The following is a 20,438-nucleotide window of genomic DNA, read 5'->3' as shown; positions in this document are numbered from 1 at the left end:
GGGACCCGGACACAGGACTGGAACTGGAGTGACTGGAAGCCCAGGGCCAGTTGGGCGTGCGCGGGCCCAGGCCAGCCACACATTATCTGCACCGCCACATCCACGTAGACGCCACTATTGACGCATAGTAATACCGTTCTTGTACTTTGTTTGACATGGAAGGGTACGTACGGGTAGGGTAACTGGCAGACTGGATGCATCAGACGATTGTTCGAGAAAGCTATCGCCATCGCCCCCCAGCCCATGATTCGCTTTCTATGACCCCAAGATTTCCGGGAACGCCTTGCTACAACCATCTGTTCCGTAACAATGAGCGGGCGACTCTTGTCAGCCAGGCTTCGGCCTTTCGCCCAACGAGTCAACATGACAGCAGCGCGTCACTTCCATCACCAAACCACGTCCTCGGCCGGAGGGCTTCTCAAGACAGATTCGGCAGTACGGGCGGCGCGGAGGAGGATATGGCCAGCTGGAAATACCGCCTTTTCTAATGCCGTTGTTGTTCGGAACGCCTCTTTCGTACGGATACTTCCCAGGTTACTGCTCAAATTCGCAAGAATTCCCGCCTTATTTGGGGGTGCTACGATTGCCGGACTGGCATATGTACAATACCAGGCCACCCGTAGGTTTAGTTATGGCTCTCTCTCTCCTGCGACGGCTACTGACGCATGTATGCAGAGGCTGGAAACTACGCCATCGATGTGTTCAACTCGACCAAGGAAACTGTAACTGGAGTTGCTGGAGGCTTATTTGGAGGCGCAAAAGGAATTGCAGACCAGACACTGCAGGGATGGCAAAACACAAAAGAACAAGTTGAATTACCCGAGTGGCTACAAAAAGTGTTACGAATTCACGAAGAAATTGGAGAGGGGCCAGGAGGGGAGGGTGGTGGTAAAGGCCCTGACCCAGAACAGCCAAAGCAGGCCAGATATGGGACTGCTGCTGCTGCTGGAGCCACTGTTGCCGCATATGGATACGACCAAACATCCGAGGAGGACCCGAGGTCTGGAGAGGAGTCGGCTAGGGACGACCAGATGATGGTTTTGACCAAGAAGATGATTGAGATTCGGAGCATATTACAAACTGTGGGACAGTCCGATACGCTGAATCTACCCTCAATCGTCGTTATAGGCTCTCAGTCATCTGGAAAGAGCTCTGTACTGGAGGCTATAGTTGGACATGAATTTCTGCCAAAAGGATCCAATATGGTTACACGGAGACCCATCGAATTGACCCTCGTTAACACACCAGATGCTCAAGCCGAATATGGAGAATTCCCAGCTTTGGGTCTGGGGAAGATCACAGACTTCTCGCATATTCAACGGACCTTGACAGAACTCAATTTGGCGGTTCCAGACTCAGAATGTGTCTCGGATGATCCCATCCAGCTCACTATCTCGTCGCCACACGTACCGGACCTGTCGCTTATTGATCTTCCTGGCTATATTCAAGTGATTGGACATGATCAACCGATGGAGTTAAAGCAGAAAATCTCTGATCTATGCGACAAGTACATACAGCCGCCGAATGTCATTCTTGCGATTTCAGCAGCAGATGTTGATCTTGCAAATTCAACAGCCCTTCGAGCCAGTCGGAGGGTGGACCCTAGAGGAGAAAGAACCATTGGAGTTGTCACCAAAATGGATTTGGTTGATGCCACGAGAGGAGCTGCAATTCTCAATGATCGGAAGTATCCTTTACGACTTGGATATGTCGGTGTCGTCTCAAGGGTACCACCTCAACCGACAAGCTTGTTTAAAAAAGGTAGCGGAAGCATCGCTTCCGCAATTGCTAAGAATGAGCATGCATACTTCTCAGCTCATCCTCTCGAATTTGGTCAGGATGCTGGAGTTAACGTCGGCACTACCACTCTACGTAAGAAACTCATGTCTGTCCTGGAACAAACAATGGCCGCAAGTCTCCAAAGCACCGGAGATGCTATCAGACAAGAACTCGAAGAAGCAACCTACGAATTCAAGGTCCAATATAACGACCGCCCGCTGTCAGCTGAATCCTACCTGGCCGAGAGCTTAGACGCATTTAAGCATTCATTCAAGGAGTTCACGGAGAGCTTTGGGCGACCACAAGTCCGAGAAATGCTAAAGGAAGAACTAGACCAAAGAGTCCTGGATCTCCTCGCATCGAGGTACTGGAACAAACCTGTCACGAACCTCTCACCAGCTCTACCAGAGCCAGACTCCCTGGCTGACCTTCCAACCGCGGACCCAGAATCACTATACTGGCACCGCAAACTTGATGCTTCTACATCTGCTCTGACGAAGCTCGGAATTGGCCGGCTAGCAACTACCGTAGTAGCAAATGCTCTCCAAGCTCACGTTGATAGTCTAATCTCCCAGAGCACATTCGCGGCTCATCCCTTCGCTCGCCAAGCCATTACTGAAGCAGCTTCTGGCATCCTAAACGAGAGATTCTACAGCACTTCAGACCAGGTAGAGAACTGTATCAAGCCCTACAAATTCGAAATTGATGTCGAAGACGGTGAATGGGCTCGTGGCCGAGAAAACGTTGCGGATGTCCTCAAGACCGAATTGAAGCATTGTGATGAAGCCGTCAAGTCAGTAGAGCAATCTGTAGGTGGTAAGCGGAAACTCAAAGATGTGATGAGCTTCGTCGATAAAGCAAGAAGAGGGGAGGTTGAAGTCGTTGGTGACGGAGCTAGTGGTGCTGGTGGCTTCTCATCGGATTTGCTTCAAAGAGGTCCGTACACATCCCTTCCCGTCCTTTACACACCGAATTTAAGGCCCTGACTTCAAAATTGATTTTATATGAGACGAGAAAATAAGCTAACAACACTCTCTCCAGGCAAAGAAGCCATCTTCCTCCGGGACCGCGCCCAACTCCTGCGCATGCGCCTCACCGCCCTGAAATCCAAACAATGCGCCACCAAATCATCCCGCTATCACTGCCCCGAGATCTTCCTCGACGTCGTAGCCACTAAGCTAACCTCCACCGCCGTGCTCTTCCTCAACGTCGAGCTCCTCTCCGAGTTTTACTATAACTTCCCTAGAGAACTCGATGTCCGGCTTGGACGCGGCCTGAGTAAGGACGAAGTGGAGAGATTTGCGAGGGAGGATCCGAGGGTTAGGGGTCATTTGGAGGTTATTAGACGGAAGGAGTTGCTGGAGTTAGTGTTGGGGAAGATGGAGGGGCTTAGAGATTTGGAGGCTGAGGAACGCGGGAAGAGGGCCAGTGTTGCGGCTGCGGGTACTGGGGGGAGGAAGCGAGAGGGGAAGGGTTGGAGTCTGTTCTAGGTTGTTTAGTTGCTCGCATGCGAGACATGCCAGCACTGGATGAAATCCGAGGTTCGTCAATCATCCTGAATGAAGGCGAGGGGGTTGAATAGGAGGGGAGAGCAGTGGCGATTATGATTCATGCCACATATCTGGAAGAGGCGTTTGGTTTGTGTTGTGTGTGTTTGCCTGCTTATTCTTGGGCTGGCCGATTTCTTCAGATGATATCACTCCTGTTTCTGATTTTTGGTTGTTGCTTCCGTTAGAGCATGGAAATTGCACATACCCTCCTCTTGTTCATACCAATACCGCTCAAGTCTAAGAATCATTGAAAACAATGCACAGCATGCAAGGCTCGTCTTTTCGAACCTTGTCAAATTAGCGTTGCATTTTGGAAAGCACTTACTGCAACTTCGACCTTTAAGTCGACTTGCTATCTGGTTCAATATCTTGTCCTCAAGCGACTGAAAGAAATGTATGTCATCGGCATCAATGCTTCTGGATTTTGTTGTACATCTGATGTGTAACAGCATGACTCTATCCCACCACAATATACCGTTGCACCCGGGCCTGCCAAAATACTAAAAATGGCCTGCAGGATATAAGTACAAAACGCCAAAAATGCACAAGATTCCCGAAAATGCCATATAAAGCATCTCATTTGTCAATCGTAAACTGCGTCGTAACCTCCCACTTCACACCACCTCCCTTCCCATACCCTCCTCCAAGCCTATTCTTCACCAATACATTCAACCTCTCTCTCAGCTTACCCACCGAAGCATCATCGCCTCTAACCCTCAACTTCAAGTTCGCCATACACAGCCCATAATGCACCTGCCAAAACCTTGCCTCCTCAACTTGCGCTATCATAGGGTCTTTGTGGATCTCGCGCATCACGTCGCCGACGCCTTCGCCGGAATACGACATCAGTAGCATCAGGCCTTGCGTCATGGCCAGTCGTACACCCAGCACGAACATAGAGATGGCGATCACGGCACAGAGGAGTCGGTCGAGCCAAAGGTAGAGCGTGATGGTTAGAAGGGGGAGCAGTAGCATAATTGCGCTGCAGGAGAGGGTTAGGAAGTGGGAGGGATTGGAAAGCACGCTAGGGAGTGAGGATATCACAGCGAAGCGCATGGCTTTGCCTATGCGCGCGTGATTCTTCAATCCGTAGGCTGAGATCAATGTAGCTACAATAGACAGCACAGCAGCAGAATCTACCGAACCAGGCGATACCCGCTGATGCGAATGTGGATGGTGCGGTGTATGTGAGCCCATTCCTTCAAGCACATGCTTCAGATTATGTGACATAAGATCGAAGCCCATGAAGAGCAGGAAGACGGACATGGCGAAGCCGGCTAGGACTTCAGTGCGCTCCAGTCCGAATGGATGGCGTATTGAAGACCGCTTCCATACTTCGAAGTTACTGAGCACATCTACTACAACGCAAATCGTGGCGGACACAGCGTCAAAGAAGATCAGGTGGGAGAGGGCTGTGAGTGCTAGTGAGCCTTCAGCAGAGAAGAGCACGTATGCTGCTACCAGCGCATGACATGCACACCAAGCAATCCGAGTCGTTTGCTCCTTCGACCTGCTTGCCCACGCCTCCTTGTATGTCGGTATCGGGAGAGATGCTGGAAGGGCGAGAGGCGCTCGTGGAGGGGGCTCGAGGAAGATCTGATGCTGGGCTGACACGCTCGAGTGTTTGTATCTATGGCCTCGTCGTTTGCCAATGTTCTTTGCGGTGTTCTGGTTAGCTGATGCGGTTGCAAACTTGACCTGCACATCTGATGTAGAAGTAGAAGCAGAAGCAAAAGCAAAAGTAGGGAGTGTAAGTGAATTGGCATGCCATACTGAGTTTGCCATCGCCGGGCTGTCTTTGATGGACTGTGTCTGGAAGTCAAAAGGGCTGCGAGAGCCAGGTGGAGGTGGAGGTCCCAGGGTTGACTCGGAGTTGAAGGACGGCGTTCCTAGGCCTGCTGAGGACGGCATGGGCGAGGCCATGGATCCAAAACGGCCAGGGAAGGTGTCTGACAGAGGGGAAAGGGAGTTGGCATCGTAGGTAATGGTCGAGCGCATCGTTCGCGGCCCACCATTGATCCCAAGTCCATCTTCTGGATCTTCGGGAATAGGGGTCGGAGGCGTGGGCGTCCGCGGTGGAGCGGGAATTGGCAGGCTCGAAGCCATTGCTGCTCACTCACTATAGACGACGGCGGCGTAGCATAAGGGGAGAAAGTCCACGATGAGCAAGGGGCACTTCGGAAGCTCAAAGCTGGTGAGATTGACGTTCTTCAAGGCCGTGCGGGAGAGAGGGGAGCGAAGTGGAGGAGGAGTTCGGATGTTTTGACGTTCCAACCGCGGGTAGATGCTTTAGCTCAGCCTCTTTACAGTAGCGCTTGACAGGCCCCAGGCTCCCTAAATTGGTGGTGGGCCCAAGAGGCCAGGTACGCGAGCAATCTCGACAACTTTATTTCAATCACACTTCACTACTGTTCTCCTTCCCTTCAACCATCAAGCTTTGGAATGTATCTAATCTTCGTCGAGTGTGTTTCCAGTCAACTGCTATACGTCGCCAATCATTGCCATCTTTCAACGAGGCACAAGCATCGACCTTGATGATATGTGCCAGTTGTGACACTTCAAAGCCATTCTCCGCCAAGACCAGATATTGAAACTATCCTTGTACCACCATCACACCACTCTGCTCTTTGTCTTCATTTGCGCACTGATATATTGAGATTTGATACTCGAGAAAAGAAGGGCCTGACTGAGTAAGAGATTGGCAGACTATAAGGACAGTGTGCTAAGACCATGCTGATGATATCATCCCAGGCGCAACCTCTTGTCCCCAAGTCCGACTCTTGAGAGTCTCTGGAAACCATAATACTGTTCTTCATCACTTTGGATTGCGGGAAGAGTGTTTGGAGCAGGTAAGTTTCGTTTCTGTTGTTGAACACGCTCATTAATGATCCTCTAGCAGTTGCGCACGTGCTTGTCAAGCAGGGGCAAGGAAGCAGCAGCTGCTTGCCACGAAGGAATATTTCAACAAGAACAGTATTGTTCATCCGCATTAGTTTTTCCTCAATTCACTGCTTCAAATGATAGTATAGCCACTTGTTAAGATTTGTTTCACTTGACACCAGGCAGTCCAGGCTTGCACAAGTCAGCTATAAGTACGGCCACCCCCTTCCTCCTCTTCTCATTTCCACTTCTCTTAACAACAACGACAGCCTCATGCTTTGTAAATTGTAGTGATAAGGATTATCAATCAGTATCTCTATGTTTGTTCATGTGCTAACACCATGCCAGAGACCCATCGAGGCTACTGAGAAAACTGCGGTACTTGAGTAGACCTTAAGCTTACTCCGCCACTGGGACATGCCTTGTTAAAGACTTCTTGGTACACTTGAGCATGGAATCCAAAACTTCCCCGATAGATCCCAGCAGCCACTTCAAGGTTGCCGCCAATCCTCACCATGGAGGAGAAGACCTTCCACCAGGGCATAAGAGAAGCCTCTCCGGCAGTATCCTCTCTAAGCTATCCTTCCTGAGAGCAAGTGCAGATGAGAATCAAAATTCCACGCAAAGAGCTGAACCTAACCCTGAGTTTCTCCCTGGCGATGACCGTATATCTCCAAAGAAATCTGGAAGAGCTATGGCAGTTGCTGTTCAGCAGCAAAAGACAAGGAGAAGAAAAGGATCATTGAGAAAAGCTGCTTTACTTGGTCGTGGAGCTCAAAGGGAGAAGAGAGAGCTCAAATCATCTCCACTAGAGACTGGATTGGACCTTTCTTATGGTGGTGATGGTACAACTTCACCAGAGGAGATTCACCAGACTTCTGGGCTAGGCCTTGGTCTGTCGGACACAACGCCTCGTCCTTCCATGGAAGGCTATGCCAGCCGAGCTAACAACATACTCCTGTCACCAATCAGAACTTTGCCAATGGGGACAGAGGACCATCTTGTTACATCGCCCACTGCCACAAGTCCTACTCTCACGTATATCTCTACCACAGACGAGGACGACGTTCTCAGCATTCGCAACCACGGTATTCCACCTCCACGCCCTGGTGTCATGAACTCCTCTGGCTCCGACTCTTACTTCCCTCCTGGGTCTGGCTCTCTCACTCGTCGTCGATCAGGACAGAAGGCTAAGTCTCCATTATCTCTTGGAGGTCTTGCTGCTAGTCCTCTGCCAGTCCACGATGATGAGTGGGACTATTCAGAGACAGAATGGTGGGGATGGGTCGTGCTTATCGTTACGTGGATTGTCTTTGTGACTGGCATGGGCTCTTGCCTCGGAGTCTGGAGTTGGGCGTGGGATGTTGGAGAGACGCCATATGCTCCTCCTGAGCTTGAGGATGATCCAACTTTGCCAATAACTGGTTACTATCCTGCACTGATCATCCTCACATCTGTCATGGCTTGGGTCTGGGTTGTCGTTGCTTGGGTCGGCATGAAATACTTCAGACATGCAAAAATTAGTGGAGATTGAGAGTCTTGCTGTATATACAAAGAAGGCCAAAATCTTTGTTGTCGGGAGTCTGTATCAGTAACGCTTCACCTCCTTCTGGCCAATCATTCGAGTTCATTGTCGGCCACTACCACTAGCTGGAGAGGAAAATACGCTCTCACCGCTCGAAGACGGCAGATCAACCACCCGGCCGCCACCAAGTATAAAAGGCAGGGTTTGCAACCACACTTTACCATCAGAACAAGCAACAACCTCGAACATAATTCATTTGAAGGCGTTAATCATTCACTAACACTTCAAACAAACATCATCCTATCAAACCTCTTTATACCAACCAAGATGGCAATCATCTATGACAAGCTGCTCAGCTCAGCTCCGCCATTGACTTTAACAATGAGTCTGAACCCGATATCGACGACGACTCAAGCATTAGGTCCGCTTCTGATGCAGATGAGCACGATTCCGGTGACGACGATCCCTACATGGAGTTAAACGAAAATTATTCATGCTGTGGATGCGTCAAACGCGAGTTCTACCGCCAGAATGAGTGTTTTGCTTGGAAGTGCACAGTTGCGAACATGAGAAGTGCCCTGAGTGCAACACGTATGATGATGATGGCCTCTCTGTTCTTGATTCTGAAAACGAACATGATTCTGAGTACATCATCAATGATCCAGAGGCTGAAAAAGGTGGGATGGCTCGCTCTACGCAATTCAAATAATGACCGCTAACATTTCCAGCCATTATCTCCCAAGTTCAACCTGGTCCCGCAAGTCTCCAAATTCTCACACCCTTGCTCGACCAAGAATCTGCCGGTCGCTACCGCAATGTCGCCGATGAGATCAAGGGCCGCATCACAGCATATGTCTTTATGCCGAGTGAGCGCGTTATCAGCGTTCGCTGGAGCCACATCAACATGACATGACGCTATAGAGGCACCCCGATCCCACTTGGCACCATTGAGATCCCTGGATCCTACCTCAAGTCAGTCACCAAAGAGTTCCTCAAGCCTGCGCCTGCCCTTCTCAAACGCACTTCAACTCCTCCTGATATAAACTTCACTATGGATGTTTTATTCTTCGAGTATTTCCGATGTGGTTCACGAGACAAGGATTACGATGAATATCTGCAGGCTATGTCAGATGCTGCACAAATCCTCAAAGTTCACCAAGGAAAGAGAGGTGTTCCGAGGGTCCATGAAATTAGAGTCAGTTGGTGCAACCGAGCTGATTTTGCAGACGTCCTCAAAGAATATAACGACATTGAAGGTCTTGAGAAGGCGACTCTCATTGCTCATGACCACTACAATCAGGCGGGTGCAAGCAACAGATGCAGCGATGATTGGGATTCAATGGTTGCTGCTGCATCCGACGGCGAACTGGCTGGCTACTCCTTTGATACAGACCAATTCGACCACACGAATGTCAACCTTCGAGAAGAAGCTCGGGAGCTGGACGAAGAGATTGAAGAATGGAAAGCTAGGAAGGAGCACAAGAAATCCCCTTCTCCTACTTCTAAGAAATTTTGATTGTGAGTCTTCCTAACAATTCCCTCATCTAAAGTATTGAACTGACTTTTGCGACAATTAGTAACGAACTTCCGAAATCAGTGGTTTGGACACGACGCTAGTTGTTGATGCGTGGTTCAGTTTCTGGCTGTATGAGTAGATTCTTCGTGTACGAAGGTAGCATATCTTCTCTGCAACTGGGGTATTTTGCTCTTTGTACGAGTATTCTGGTCATCACAGCGCCGATGAGCAACACCGCATGCTTGATATTTTTCTCTTGTATGAGTAGTTTAAGTCATCGCAGCACAAAAGTATCTGCCATACGAGGAGAATGGAAACCTGAGAATGCATTGCCATTTGCCTGAAAACCCTTGTGATTCTGACTGGAGGCCTGTTGTTTCCCTGGCACGTTTGCAGATGATGCTTTGTTGTGATGTCTGATTGTTGACGACGCGATTTGTGAGAGGTTGGCACAGTCACATATCGCTTAACTTTTGTTGACATCACACGTCATCTTGAACTTGGACGACGGATGCAGAGAAGACGTGTTCTCGCAGCATTATTCAATATTTCTTCAAATTAAAACCTTTAAATGGTCTATATAAAGTTATACAGACTATCAAAACAACATTTTTAGATGCATGAATCTAATTCCTTGGCATGTGGTGTTCATCCGTTCCATAATCCATTTAAGACAAGGCCATGTCCTAATCATTATCTGGTGGGCACATCACTAATCAAACATCCGAGCCAACGAAAATCTGTTCTCCTCAACTTATTGGTCATATGACTGACCTGCTCACCGCTCGAGGCTAAGATGGCAGATCCCTGCCTGCCTAAATATAAGTACCCGAGTCCATCATCGCAACATCCTGCAGGCATTGGCACAAGACACAGGACATGCAAAAGTCTTCGAAGCACTGAAATACACCAAGGATTTACCAACACCATCATACAATATCATCATTCATAAGGCTAGAGATGCCTTCCAGCTGTTCAACATCCCAGGCTGTAAGTTTCCACTCTCTTCTCTGTCCAATGTTGCATCGGTCGGGGCCTACATAACTAACGCTGTCAGATTCTCTTGAAGGTATTGCCGAACTGGAACCCATCGAAAACAATTTCGTGGGCATCGCCGATGAAAAGCTCCTCAAATTGCTAAAAGCAAAGGTTCTGTTTGAGAAGTTCTGTCGAGATCCACGAATCATCTGGGCAGTCTGCAATATTGATACGAAAGAGTGGACGCATCTCTGCAGTAGCCCTACCAACAAGGGTTCATTCGCTCTTCATGGCCTCGATGGACTCATCAAACCATATGCAAGATGCTCATACAAGAATATTCTTGGCTGGGAAGTGACGAATACCCTTTCTTCAAACCTATCCTTGACAGTATCTTCTTCGGATGCTTCCACTGCAGAAATACCATCCTGTGCAGCACAGAATACACTTGTGCCATGAGAACTGCAGTTTTCTTATTGGATTGCCACAATATAGCTACCAACGTCACTCCCAGCGAAACAATCCAACTCACCGGGTACCAGAATGAGTCGCACCGTCTCGGATTTCTCACAACTTCCGCCATGTCCCTAACCTCCATCAATTCACAGTCGTCGCCCACGATCATTATACAGGTGCCTATGAAGATTTGAGTTTCTTGATGAAGTAAAACTTGCAGCGGGGAAATTACGATGATCTAGCTGCTTTACGCACCATGGTGGGATTGTGTGAGCTGGAATCTTCTTGGTGTGACAATGAGGATGGAGTGTCTCAAAGACGGCGTTATTCATTTGGGGATCGGGCTTTGGAACTCTATGGTAAGGCGTATTGTACGCTGAACTTGATTTCGATAGAAATATGTGTGAGATCAGTGATGTGAGGGATAGCTGGTCCCTGCCATCCATGCTAGGAAATCATCATAGATGACAGAGTTCAACCCCTTGTGTATAGCATATTCCTTCTTATCTACGAGATGTAAAGTCCTTCCATCTAAGGGGGTGTTTACCATTGTACGAGTACTTAATCGTCACGCCTTAAAGGGACAAGCTTTGCAGGTCCAAGCAAACCGTTGGATGAGCCATGAAACTTCAATTTGAGTTGGTGTGAAACCGTTGGGATCACAGAGTGATGACACGTTACCGCTTACATACTTCATCTGGAGGCATGTCTAAATCTTAACAGCGTGTATTATATGTTTGTTGTTGTGATGTTTACCTACATCTTTTGTCGTGTATGATACATCTCGGGCTTAGGATTGTGGCGGTTGTCGCTTAATTGTTGACATCACGATATTGAATAGAATGTTCAAAGTGGTAAAGGTCGGATACCAGTTACAAGTTTAAAATAGTATAATATAAGCAGAGCTGCAGAAATTTATATATATTTGATATTACTATTACGAATTTGTACAGTTTGCATGAGTATGTCCTAACAGTCTTCTATTTTGTTGTGTTTGACTCTATGTACTCTATAGTTATTATCTATAAAAAAAGAACAAGCTAGAACGAAAGCAGCCTGCCTACCTAGATTCTCGCCGCTTGAAGTAAAGCGGCAGATCAACCAACTAGAGCCGAGGAGCATAAATACTCCAGCTGCGTGCGGGTCTGTCACTCAAAAAACAACAATAGCAAGTTCATCTTAATTCATTGATTTATTCAACAAGATGGCCACAACCATGTTCTGCCTTTCAGTGGGCTCGCCTTCAGCTCAAAGCCCCTCAAGAAATACTGCAATCACATCTGACACCTCTGTCAGCCATGCTTTTGAGGAGTACAACCCTTCTGAACCCGAACATGGAGCGAAAGACTTTGGCAGGGAGCATGAAACTGCACGTTGTGAATGCACAACCGTGAAGCAGTTCTTCACCAACATCGACGGTGACTTCTTCTGCACTGCTTGTAAACATGAGCAATGCTATCTCTGCACTGAGTATAATGATGATAATCACTCTATCCTGTCTGATGAAGGCCAAGGAAACGAAGAAGGTGAAGAGCTTTGGCGCATCCACGATGATGAAGCTGATGTTGCTATTGCACGCGTCAAACAGCCAAATGGTGAGGGATCAATACGTCAAACCTAAATGACTCGAGCTGACATCTATACAGTGCCAGTATCTTCCATCGTTGAGCTTGGTACTAACGATATCAACTTTGTTACTGCAGCTTTCGACGCGAAGAGGCTAAAGAGTCGCCTCGAAAACATCAGTAATGAATGCAAGCTCCTAATCGCTTTTGAATCCCTCAAGTGGTCTGGAAATCGCCCTTTATCAACTTCAGTGTGCTGGCTGGGTCCACCGCAAAGTATCGGACTTGGAATAGTCCTCAAAGACCGAACAACGAACAAATCGAATCTTGACCGGCTATTATTGGTTGACTGGCAGTCTTCAGGTCATCAGGTCCAAATGACCAGCGACGACTGTTTCCATCAGAACAAGGAAATAAGATTATCGGTGATTTAGACATGTATGTTGGTGATTGTTGTCTTAAATTCATGCGAATTGCTCACGTGACTTCCGCCTTTACCTGAGCTCTAGGTAGATCACTCTTTACAGGAGAGCTAGAGTAGCTACCCTTTCCTTTGTATTAAGTTGTCCATAGTAGCAGAGAGCTCTCTGAAGGAGAGCTCTTCTTCTTCCCTCACGGATATTCAACACCTTGATCACATTACATGTTGATAGAGAGCACATTCTCTCTCCAAGATATCCAGGATGAAGCAGTTGCTGATGCACCAGTGACCCAGGTGAGTTCACCGTATGAAACTGACAATAGGAGGCCATGGTCGGTATCCAAAATCCCGGAAAAGTTTCGATATTTACCGTCTTGGCATCATTCTCATAGAGATAGCGTCTTGGGAGCCTAGAGTCGCTCTTACTGACCAAAAAGAGATAAAGACGATGCGGCCCGGGGACCTGACGAGTCGATGACATCAAGTGGAGCTAGAGCCAGCATGTGGTGGGAAAAATCTCTAAAGACAGCGGAAGAGGAAATCGCTCCTGAGATGGGTACTGGAACTGCAACGCCATCCTCCTTTGTTTGCTGGGCGGCCAAGCAGCCTCCAAGTGTGATGCATGGCAGGATTCTGATGCAAAGTGTTTATCTGGGGCGAGGAGAGAGAAGTACACTTTGAGAATATTGGAATTGGAATTGGAATATTCCTGGAAGCTCTTAAAGCATCGAGAGCAGTTTGAAATGTAGACGCAGGCAATGGAAATACAGGGAATGCCATGAGATTATGAGAAAACTAAACAATTACGATTATTGAATTATTGAAGTACTCGCAAGTTGCGCTAAGCATAATTACATTATGCATCTTATCTCGGTTATGTACGCTAACTAGAACAGTAAGGCGGTCAGTGTGGCGCGGCATTGATAACTGCGATCAAATTATTTCGGATCAAGCTCTGTCGTCCTCCCAAGCTCTTGATAATCTTGTACCTAACACCACCCACCACAATACCGCCACAATGGTTGCGAAAACGAAAAGCAAGCTTAAGATGGCTTTGGCCGCAGACAAGGGAGTCGATTTTGGCAAGCAACATTTGAAAAAGAAGCAAAAGCTTGCGAACAAACTGAATAAAGAAAAGTCGTCCAAAAAAGGCGGGGAGAAAGCAGCCGAGGAGGATTGGGAGGACGTTGAGGAAGAAAAGGAGGATGATGAGGCTGAATTGAGTGAAGAGGAGAGTGGGAGTGATGAGGAGACAGAGGCACCTATGAAGGCAAGTCTTGCGCATGCGCCATTAAGGACAGCTTTTAACTCTCAGCAGATCGACTTTGCCGGTATCGATGAGAGCGACAGTGACTCTTCAGCGGGCGAGAACGATCAGAACGACGAGGATTCGGACGAGGAGGACGACGAAGATATCCCAATGTCAGACCTTCAGGACTTGGAAGACGAGGAGAAGGAAGACCTCATCCCCCACCAACGCCTTACAATCAACAACACAGTCGCCCTCACGGCCGCCTTAAAACGAATTGCCTTACCAATCTCGAAGCTTCCCTTTTCGGAACACCAATCTGTGACGACTTCGGCGCCTGTCGAGATTGTAGACGTGTCGGATGATCTGAATCGTGAACTTGCCTTTTATGCGCAATCACTGTCTGCGGTACAAGAAGCCCGCAAGCAGTTGAAATCAGAGGGGGTACCCTTTACCAGACCCACGGATTACTTCGCGGAGATGGTCAAGGCAGATGAACATATGGCAAAGATCAAGGCGAAATTGATTGATGAGGCTGCCGGAAAGAAAGCAAGCGCAGAGGCGAGGAAGCAGAGAGACTTGAAGAAGTTTGGCAAGCAGGTACAGGTTGCGAAGCTGCAAGAGCGTGATAAAGAGCGAAAGCAAACTTTGGATAATATCAAGACTCTCAAAAGAAGTAAGTTGCCCCAGCAATTGATGTGGTCGATGATGCTGATTTTCCCACAGAGCGTCAAGGTGCGGATACAGACGCTACGAACGAAGCTGAAATGTTCGATGTTGGTGTTGAGGAAGAACTTGGTAAGACATCGAGGAAAGACCGACAAGGGCCCAACAAACGTGCAAAGAAGGACGAGAAATACGGCCATGGCGGCAAGAAGCGATTCAAGAAGAGTGGTGATGCACAGAGCACTGGTGACTTGCGAGGGTTCTCCAGTAAGAAAATGAAGGGCGTTGTCAAGCAGAGGCCTGGAAAGGCTAGGAGAGCTGGAAAGAGATAGAGTCGCAGTACATCAGCTGTGCGGAACACAAATGGGAAGGATAATGTGGCGTTCCGGTTGTCTTGCGGGCGGCCGCTGTCATCGGCCTTGTGCAGTGTGCGTTGGGTGTAGATATACCATGCACATTTGTTCATGACTGTTCAAGGCTTTTATCAGTCAATGTGTGATAGAGACGATCCATGTAGGTTACTGCCCTGCATCGGACGCTTTTCTGGACTCAGTTTATTTTCTCTATTTGAATGATTTCTCGATCAGCAATATTTTCGTGGTTCTATTCCAGTTCCGTAAGTGCGGACGACGTTATATCGTTTTGTGCCGTGGTTGTGGGCTGTTGCACAGTGTTCCAGCACTAAGCAGATTTATTTGCTGCAATTAGTTTATATACGTTCTGCGATAAGCCTATTGCGAGTCTCTCGTGTACAAATGTCGCGACCAGAGGCAAAAGATCATTTGTTCAAGCTATTGTTGATTCTGAATTGAATGTGGTTGAAGTGCAGTGCAGTCATTTATGTACATTTATATCTCTCACCATCCACACTCAGCACCACTACGTTATCTTTGCCTCGGCTGTGCTCACAGGAGCGTATCATATGTGTAGCAGAAGGTATCTCCCTGAGCATTCAAAGCCTCTTTGAGCGTGATCGCTGGAGCAATAGGCGACAAGTTGATCGTGAAGTCAAGGGTGACATTATCTCCGCTATAGTCGAATGGGATAATCGGACCACCAACCTCATTCAAGCGCTGCTCGAGGTCAATGTTCTGCCACTCAGTGAGTACACGATCGAGGTTGACATGGTGCAAGTAGAACAATGGGTCTCCTGGAGAGTTATACGCATTTCCAATCGTCCCTAAGACGCCACCAACACCAAAATGTCCACTTCCATGAATGTTAGGGATGGAGAAGATGGGCTCGTTTTCGATCTGCTTAGCAAATGCAGTGTAGTCAGGCTGAGCCATCACAACGTCAACATTTTCTTGGGCGGCAAAGGTGTTCATAATTGTAGGGATGAAGTCTCTTGTCAAGCACGTTGCAGGACCGGGGTAGTTGATTTGGAAAGCTGGGTATGCGAATGGCCCATCAGTCACACATCCGCCGCCGGTCCTCCCAGTGAGCCCGAATGGGTTCTGTTCGGGAGTGGTATCCTTGATGTAGCGCCCGTTGCCGTCGAATCCAACTGTGGGACTAAAAATGTCAGTTTCAAAAATAGCAGTGCTGTTTGGGTCGACAGTATCTGCATCTCGTGCCCAGTCCCAGTAACTAATCGAGTCAACTCATGTGTATTTGGTCACGGAAATCTGGGGGCCACTTACGGTTGGCCACCTGTGTATCCGCATTCGTCTCTCAGGGCAGCCTCGTAAGCAGCAGTGATGTATCTGTGCCAGAGGATGAAGTGTCCGACCCAATCTGGTACCGACAATCAGAGCTCTGTCATAGGAACTGGGTATGCCGACCTCAACTTACGTATATTTGGAGTTTGATTATTGTGCACCTATGAGCCATCAGAGATATGTTACTGGCCGCACTTGATAATTTGGACTTACTGCATGGAAATCATCATATCTGTTCACGATTCCGGAAATCCTGGAGATGGCATCTGTGTTGGTCAAGCAGAGAACGGCATCAATGTATGCATCTTTCTCAGGTGTGGACAAGCTTCTCCATTCCTTGCGAACTGGTGGGTCGCTGCAAGAAATTGCTGTCGCTGAAGCCGTGGCACTGCTGGACGTTGTTACCGAAGTTGATTCTGTCGTGAGGGATGTGACGGTGTCAATGGGGATTGTATTAGTCTTGGGATAGAGACACGAGCATGCTGAAGAGATTCTTGAAGCCAGACCGCCACAGTTGTTGGCGAAAATTGGGATTGGAGCAGTGGCTGGTCCGAGTGTATATGTTGGACAGAACTCAGATGCTTGGGATGAACTTGCTTGAAGCTGTCTGAAGCAGTTGTCTCGATCGCATGCAAGAAGCGCTGCCGTCGTTGCTGGGGTGGTGGTGGCTGTTGCAGTGATCGGAGCTGGTGTGGTTGGGACCAGACAAGCACAGGCTGAAGAAAGTCGCGATGTTACAAGTAGACCCTGGCACATTGGAACGAAAGTCGGAAGAGCTGCAGCAGCCGAGGAACCAGCCATGAATGTTGGGCAAAATGTGGAAGCTTGGTCCAACTTTTGCTCCATCTGTCGGTAGCAATTATCCTGATTACAGCTCTCCTGTCTTTTTTCCAGCACTGCACAAGCGCCTAAGCTTGCTATCGTGGCCAACGAGAGCACAATGAGGTTGAAAGTCTGCATCTTGGCTGTTGAAGGATTACGAAGACGGAAATGACCCTTGGGGGTGACCAGTTTTGTTTCCTCATGGCGATCGCCAGGTTTATAAGCTCCTTGAAATGACACTTACTGCAGGTGTGGGATTGAGCAGGCATGCTGCCGTAGCCCATTAATTCCATTTGTGGATAGATCTGGAAATGATGTCCGGCTCGAGGAGCAACAGAGATGCTGGCCCAGGTCCATATGACACTTGTCCGATTCTGGAACCCATGTTTACTTCCAGCAGCAATTCTAGCCTCATTATGATGTTGGCATCGAATAGCTTGCTGAAGCTGCCCAAAAGAGGTAAAGCATTCCTGAGTTATTTGTTGTATTTTTTTACTTTCGCATGTATGACCGTTCTCACATTGCTCTGATCATTCTGCCTTTCAAGTCTTATTCACTTCGTTGTTCATTCGAAGCCTTAATCTACGGAACAGCATCCGGTGAGCCATATTCTTCTCGGACTTTGCACCCCGCAGATGCAGTGAGTATCATTATAAAAGAATGGTTTTTGATGCAAGAAGTCCCTGCGGTATTCGTTTCTGTGGAGCCGGAGGCCGCAATACCCCAGCATTATGTTCAACAATTCCTTGGCTACATACGCCAAGCTATTCGCCGCCGCCTGAATGCCTTCGATTCAATCCATATTCCTCAAATCAATTCGCTCGCTTGTGTTGCCGTCTCCAGGATCCTGTCAATTTAGGTGGAGTCACTAGATGTTCTGGTAAGGCTCGTTCCGATTGTGGCTTTGCAGACTCGGTGCTTTCAGCTCACTTTCTTTCCATGGTTCAGGTTGATTCCTTTGGAATTTTACAAGCATTGGTGTTTCTTTTACTATGCTAACCCATCCGATCGTATTTTGAGTTATCAAGTTTCGACCGACGAAGGCGTTCGCCAGGGTCCATGTGTGAGTTGAGTTACCCAACATACAATACTAAACCAACAGACAAGGATGAGGCTTTCCACGATTTGCGAGAAGATAAAGTAGATCTCGCAGACCTTCCTCTTCAGATCAACTTTAGCGAGACGCAGTAAGTCAATACTTAGGGCTTCAGAAGGCCTAACATTGTGATACGTGCGAATAGAGAGGACTGTGGCCCGTAGCAACTGATAATTGCTAATAGTGTGAGTCAGATCATGCAAGACGCAAATGTGGGTATGACAGTGCCTCAACAAAGAGGTTGAGATGCAGCAGTTTCATGCAAGCCTAAGAGAGGGACCGGCTATACGGTTCTGCTAAAGTTGGAACGTCTTATCCCACATTTTAGAGTGACAGCCTTGTTCCGATTGGATACAAACGACGTCACAGCTTACATCAATGGGACTGAAGTCTCCTTTGGCCGGGAAATCAAATCCCTATGCCCATGTTCCCGAGCCAGGAACCGAATTTCAATCCTAGCAGCCAAGACTCTTTCTTTTCAGGATGTGATGTAGCTGATGGTGAATTTGCAGGGGAAATAAATCTGTCAAGCGTCAGTCGTACCTCTATGAAGGGCCATATGACCCATTTTCTCAGACCGCTGATGTTGCGATAGGCCTTTGAATGTAGATCTCAACCCCAGAATGCTTGGTCTCCGACATTCCCACAGCGTTGCAACGACGTGGCTGCTTCGTATTACTCGATGTCGACGCTCAATGTCGTAACTGATGTTATCATTCTCGTTATGTCTCTGCCGACATTATCCAAACTACAAATCAACGCGCGAAGAAAAGGTGATTTTTGGATTTGCATAGTTATCAGTGCTTAAACTTTGATTGATTATATTAGTGGCCTTGATCGGCATCTTCTCGACTGGCGGAGTTGCGATTCTTGCTTCGTATTTACGATTTTATGCCCTGCATGTTTACGCTATCACGAAAGACCCTTCATACGATGCAATCTGTAAGTTTCCTCTCCATATGCACACTACAAGCTCACAGACCTATATATTCTCCTTTGGTCTCAAATCGAAGTCAACCTGGCAATCATCTCAGCATCTGTTCCTGCCCTACGACCGCTTCTCAAAAAGACTTTCGCAGGTTCTTCCGATCGATCGAAATACGCACAAGCATACGGATATGTACAGAGCAGTCAACTTGGAGGTACACGAGGAGCAGTCGAGCTGCGATCTTATACTGGGAAAAATGAGACAATGGTCAAAACAGCTATGGATGGCAGTAGTAGTCAGGAACATATTCTCGAAGATGGTGGGGATCGTGGAGGCATCAGGAAGACAGTAGAGACTAGTGTGTCCCGTGAAGAGTACAGGCAAGCTCTATAGCCTATAAGCGCCTTTCTTTCGGTGATTGACAATCGCACAATACTTCGAGGGTTTGGGTCTTGGAGGATTTTTGAGCTGCGAAGGTATTTAGCGAAGAAGTATAATAATTCTACCCAGAAGATTAGCCTATTTCGCAAGAAATAGTTTCAGTAATCACCTGCATCCTATGAGAGAGTTTATGAAATCTCTCTCTACTCAAATATCACTGATTCATTTGGTATCTCTGAAGAAGGGCAATGATCCGTACCTGTTTGTTTTGGCTTGAGGCCCGGCAAAGCTACTGAAGCGAAAAATCCCCATGCTCCACTGGAACAAGGAACAACTTCTTGAACGGCTTTATAAGCGTATCGCTCTTGACTTAGCGCAGTTTACACAATCAATTTAACAGCGGCGAATTGAGCCTTGATTAGAACTCCCTGAATCTTGCCAGACTCGTTATCAGCCCTGAAGCCTTTTCTTCAGCTGGACGATAGCGAAATGTGGTTTTGTGTATCGGCATGTAAAAAAGATTAAGCATGATCACCAAGTAAGCTACTTGATTATCGATAAATTTCATAGAATGGTCCGAGACATACGTGATATATTGGGTATCGAATGATGAAAGACTGTTGAGTATGTATTGTACATGATGGTCATATATTTGGCAACGATGTCTCATGGCCATGGAAAAACTGTTTTTATAGCGTAATCTTTGGTTATTTTAGGATTAAAACCCTACACGTCGACACATTTTAGGGTCTTCCCCGTCAGGGAGATGACAATGCGAAAGCTTGTGCCTCTTCCCACCAGCCACGCGAATCACATTTTAGAGAAAATCGTAAGGAGCAAATTCCATTTCCATCTCCTCTTCCTGATCGTCATAATGGCTACAGCATGAAGTCTCGCAACACATTTTCTGCGTCTTTTTCCTCGATGCCGCCACTCTCGTCTGTCTCATTAGAGTCACTGCCATG

General features: G+C 47.7%; 10 protein-coding genes across 11 annotated transcripts; 8 read left to right on the top strand and 2 right to left on the bottom strand.

The window, feature by feature from the left end:
- Positions 1-157: 157 nt before the first annotated feature.
- Positions 158-5,623, top strand: MGM1 (dynamin-like GTPase mgm1). The gene is made up of 3 exons (XM_058502753.1): positions 158-619; positions 676-2,715; positions 2,821-5,623. The coding sequence occupies exons 1-3, from the start codon at positions 310-312 to the stop codon at positions 3,267-3,269; spliced, it is 2,799 nt and encodes a 932-aa protein (XP_058361682.1). The 5' UTR covers positions 158-309; the 3' UTR covers positions 3,270-5,623.
- Positions 3,906-5,623, bottom strand: ZRG17 (Endoplasmic reticulum zinc transporter; the record flags this gene model as incomplete). The annotated part of the gene is made up of 2 exons (XM_058502752.1): positions 5,103-5,623; positions 3,906-4,985 (listed from the first exon to the last, which is right to left on the bottom strand). The coding sequence occupies exons 1-2, from the start codon at positions 5,433-5,435 to the stop codon at positions 3,906-3,908; spliced, it is 1,413 nt and encodes a 470-aa protein (XP_058361681.1). The 5' UTR covers positions 5,436-5,623.
- A 1,037-nt stretch (positions 5,624-6,660) lies between these two features.
- On the top strand, positions 6,661-7,743 carry ONS95_009179 (uncharacterized protein; the record flags this gene model as incomplete). Its single annotated transcript, XM_058502751.1, has 1 exon — positions 6,661-7,743. One exon carries the CDS (start codon positions 6,661-6,663, stop codon positions 7,741-7,743), a length of 1,083 nt encoding a protein of 360 aa, XP_058361680.1.
- Positions 7,744-8,061: 318 nt separating this feature from the next.
- ONS95_009178 (uncharacterized protein) lies at positions 8,062-8,647 on the top strand (the record flags this gene model as incomplete). Its single annotated transcript, XM_058502750.1, has 3 exons — positions 8,062-8,187; positions 8,309-8,411; positions 8,463-8,647. 3 exons carry the CDS (start codon positions 8,062-8,064, stop codon positions 8,645-8,647), a joined length of 414 nt encoding a protein of 137 aa, XP_058361679.1.
- A 138-nt stretch (positions 8,648-8,785) lies between these two features.
- Positions 8,786-9,250, top strand: ONS95_009177 (uncharacterized protein; the record flags this gene model as incomplete). The annotated part of the gene is made up of 1 exon (XM_058502749.1): positions 8,786-9,250. One exon carries the CDS (start codon positions 8,786-8,788, stop codon positions 9,248-9,250), a length of 465 nt encoding a protein of 154 aa, XP_058361678.1.
- A 571-nt stretch (positions 9,251-9,821) lies between these two features.
- On the top strand, positions 9,822-10,687 carry ONS95_009176 (uncharacterized protein; the record flags this gene model as incomplete). The annotated part of the gene is made up of 3 exons (XM_058502748.1): positions 9,822-9,824; positions 10,108-10,240; positions 10,308-10,687. 3 exons carry the CDS (start codon positions 9,822-9,824, stop codon positions 10,685-10,687), a joined length of 516 nt encoding a protein of 171 aa, XP_058361677.1.
- A 1,201-nt stretch (positions 10,688-11,888) lies between these two features.
- On the top strand, positions 11,889-13,136 carry ONS95_009175 (uncharacterized protein; the record flags this gene model as incomplete). The annotated part of the gene is made up of 2 exons (XM_058502747.1): positions 11,889-12,279; positions 12,331-13,136. 2 exons carry the CDS (start codon positions 11,889-11,891, stop codon positions 12,681-12,683), a joined length of 744 nt encoding a protein of 247 aa, XP_058361676.1. The 3' UTR covers positions 12,684-13,136.
- Positions 13,137-13,638: 502 nt separating this feature from the next.
- On the top strand, positions 13,639-16,252 carry EBP2 (rRNA-processing protein and EBNA1-binding protein ebp2). The gene is made up of 3 exons (XM_058502746.1): positions 13,639-13,940; positions 13,989-14,595; positions 14,646-16,252. The coding sequence occupies exons 1-3, from the start codon at positions 13,689-13,691 to the stop codon at positions 14,915-14,917; spliced, it is 1,131 nt and encodes a 376-aa protein (XP_058361675.1). The 5' UTR covers positions 13,639-13,688; the 3' UTR covers positions 14,918-16,252.
- Positions 15,491-17,316, bottom strand: ONS95_009173 (uncharacterized protein; the record flags this gene model as incomplete). The annotated part of the gene is made up of 4 exons (XM_058502745.1): positions 16,460-17,316; positions 16,380-16,407; positions 16,229-16,322; positions 15,491-16,175 (listed from the first exon to the last, which is right to left on the bottom strand). Exons 1-4 carry the CDS (start codon positions 17,204-17,206, stop codon positions 15,491-15,493), a joined length of 1,554 nt encoding a protein of 517 aa, XP_058361674.1. The 5' UTR covers positions 17,207-17,316.
- Positions 17,317-17,643: 327 nt separating this feature from the next.
- On the top strand, positions 17,644-19,485 carry ONS95_009172 (uncharacterized protein; the record flags this gene model as incomplete). 2 transcript variants are annotated; one of them, XM_058502744.1, is made up of 6 exons in its annotated part: positions 17,644-17,948; positions 18,017-18,255; positions 18,359-18,696; positions 18,760-18,937; positions 18,993-19,106; positions 19,178-19,485. In XM_058502744.1, the coding sequence occupies exons 3-6, from the start codon at positions 18,583-18,585 to the stop codon at positions 19,483-19,485; spliced, it is 714 nt and encodes a 237-aa protein (XP_058361673.1). In that variant the 5' UTR covers positions 17,644-17,948; positions 18,017-18,255; positions 18,359-18,582. The 2 variants fall into 2 exon arrangements, with proteins under 2 accessions (XP_058361673.1, XP_058361672.1); XM_058502743.1 differs by lacking the exon at positions 18,017-18,255 and having other exon boundaries at positions 18,677-18,696.
- Between the last annotated feature and the right edge of the window lie 953 nt (positions 19,486-20,438).

Source organism: Cadophora gregata, assembly GCF_030347475.1.
Source record: "Cadophora gregata isolate MNR1 chromosome Unknown scaffold_3, whole genome shotgun sequence".
Lineage (NCBI taxonomy): Eukaryota > Fungi > Ascomycota > Leotiomycetes > Helotiales > Ploettnerulaceae > Cadophora > Cadophora gregata.
The sequence above is the reverse complement of the archived record's forward strand: the minus strand, read 5'-3'. Positions and strand labels throughout refer to the sequence as shown.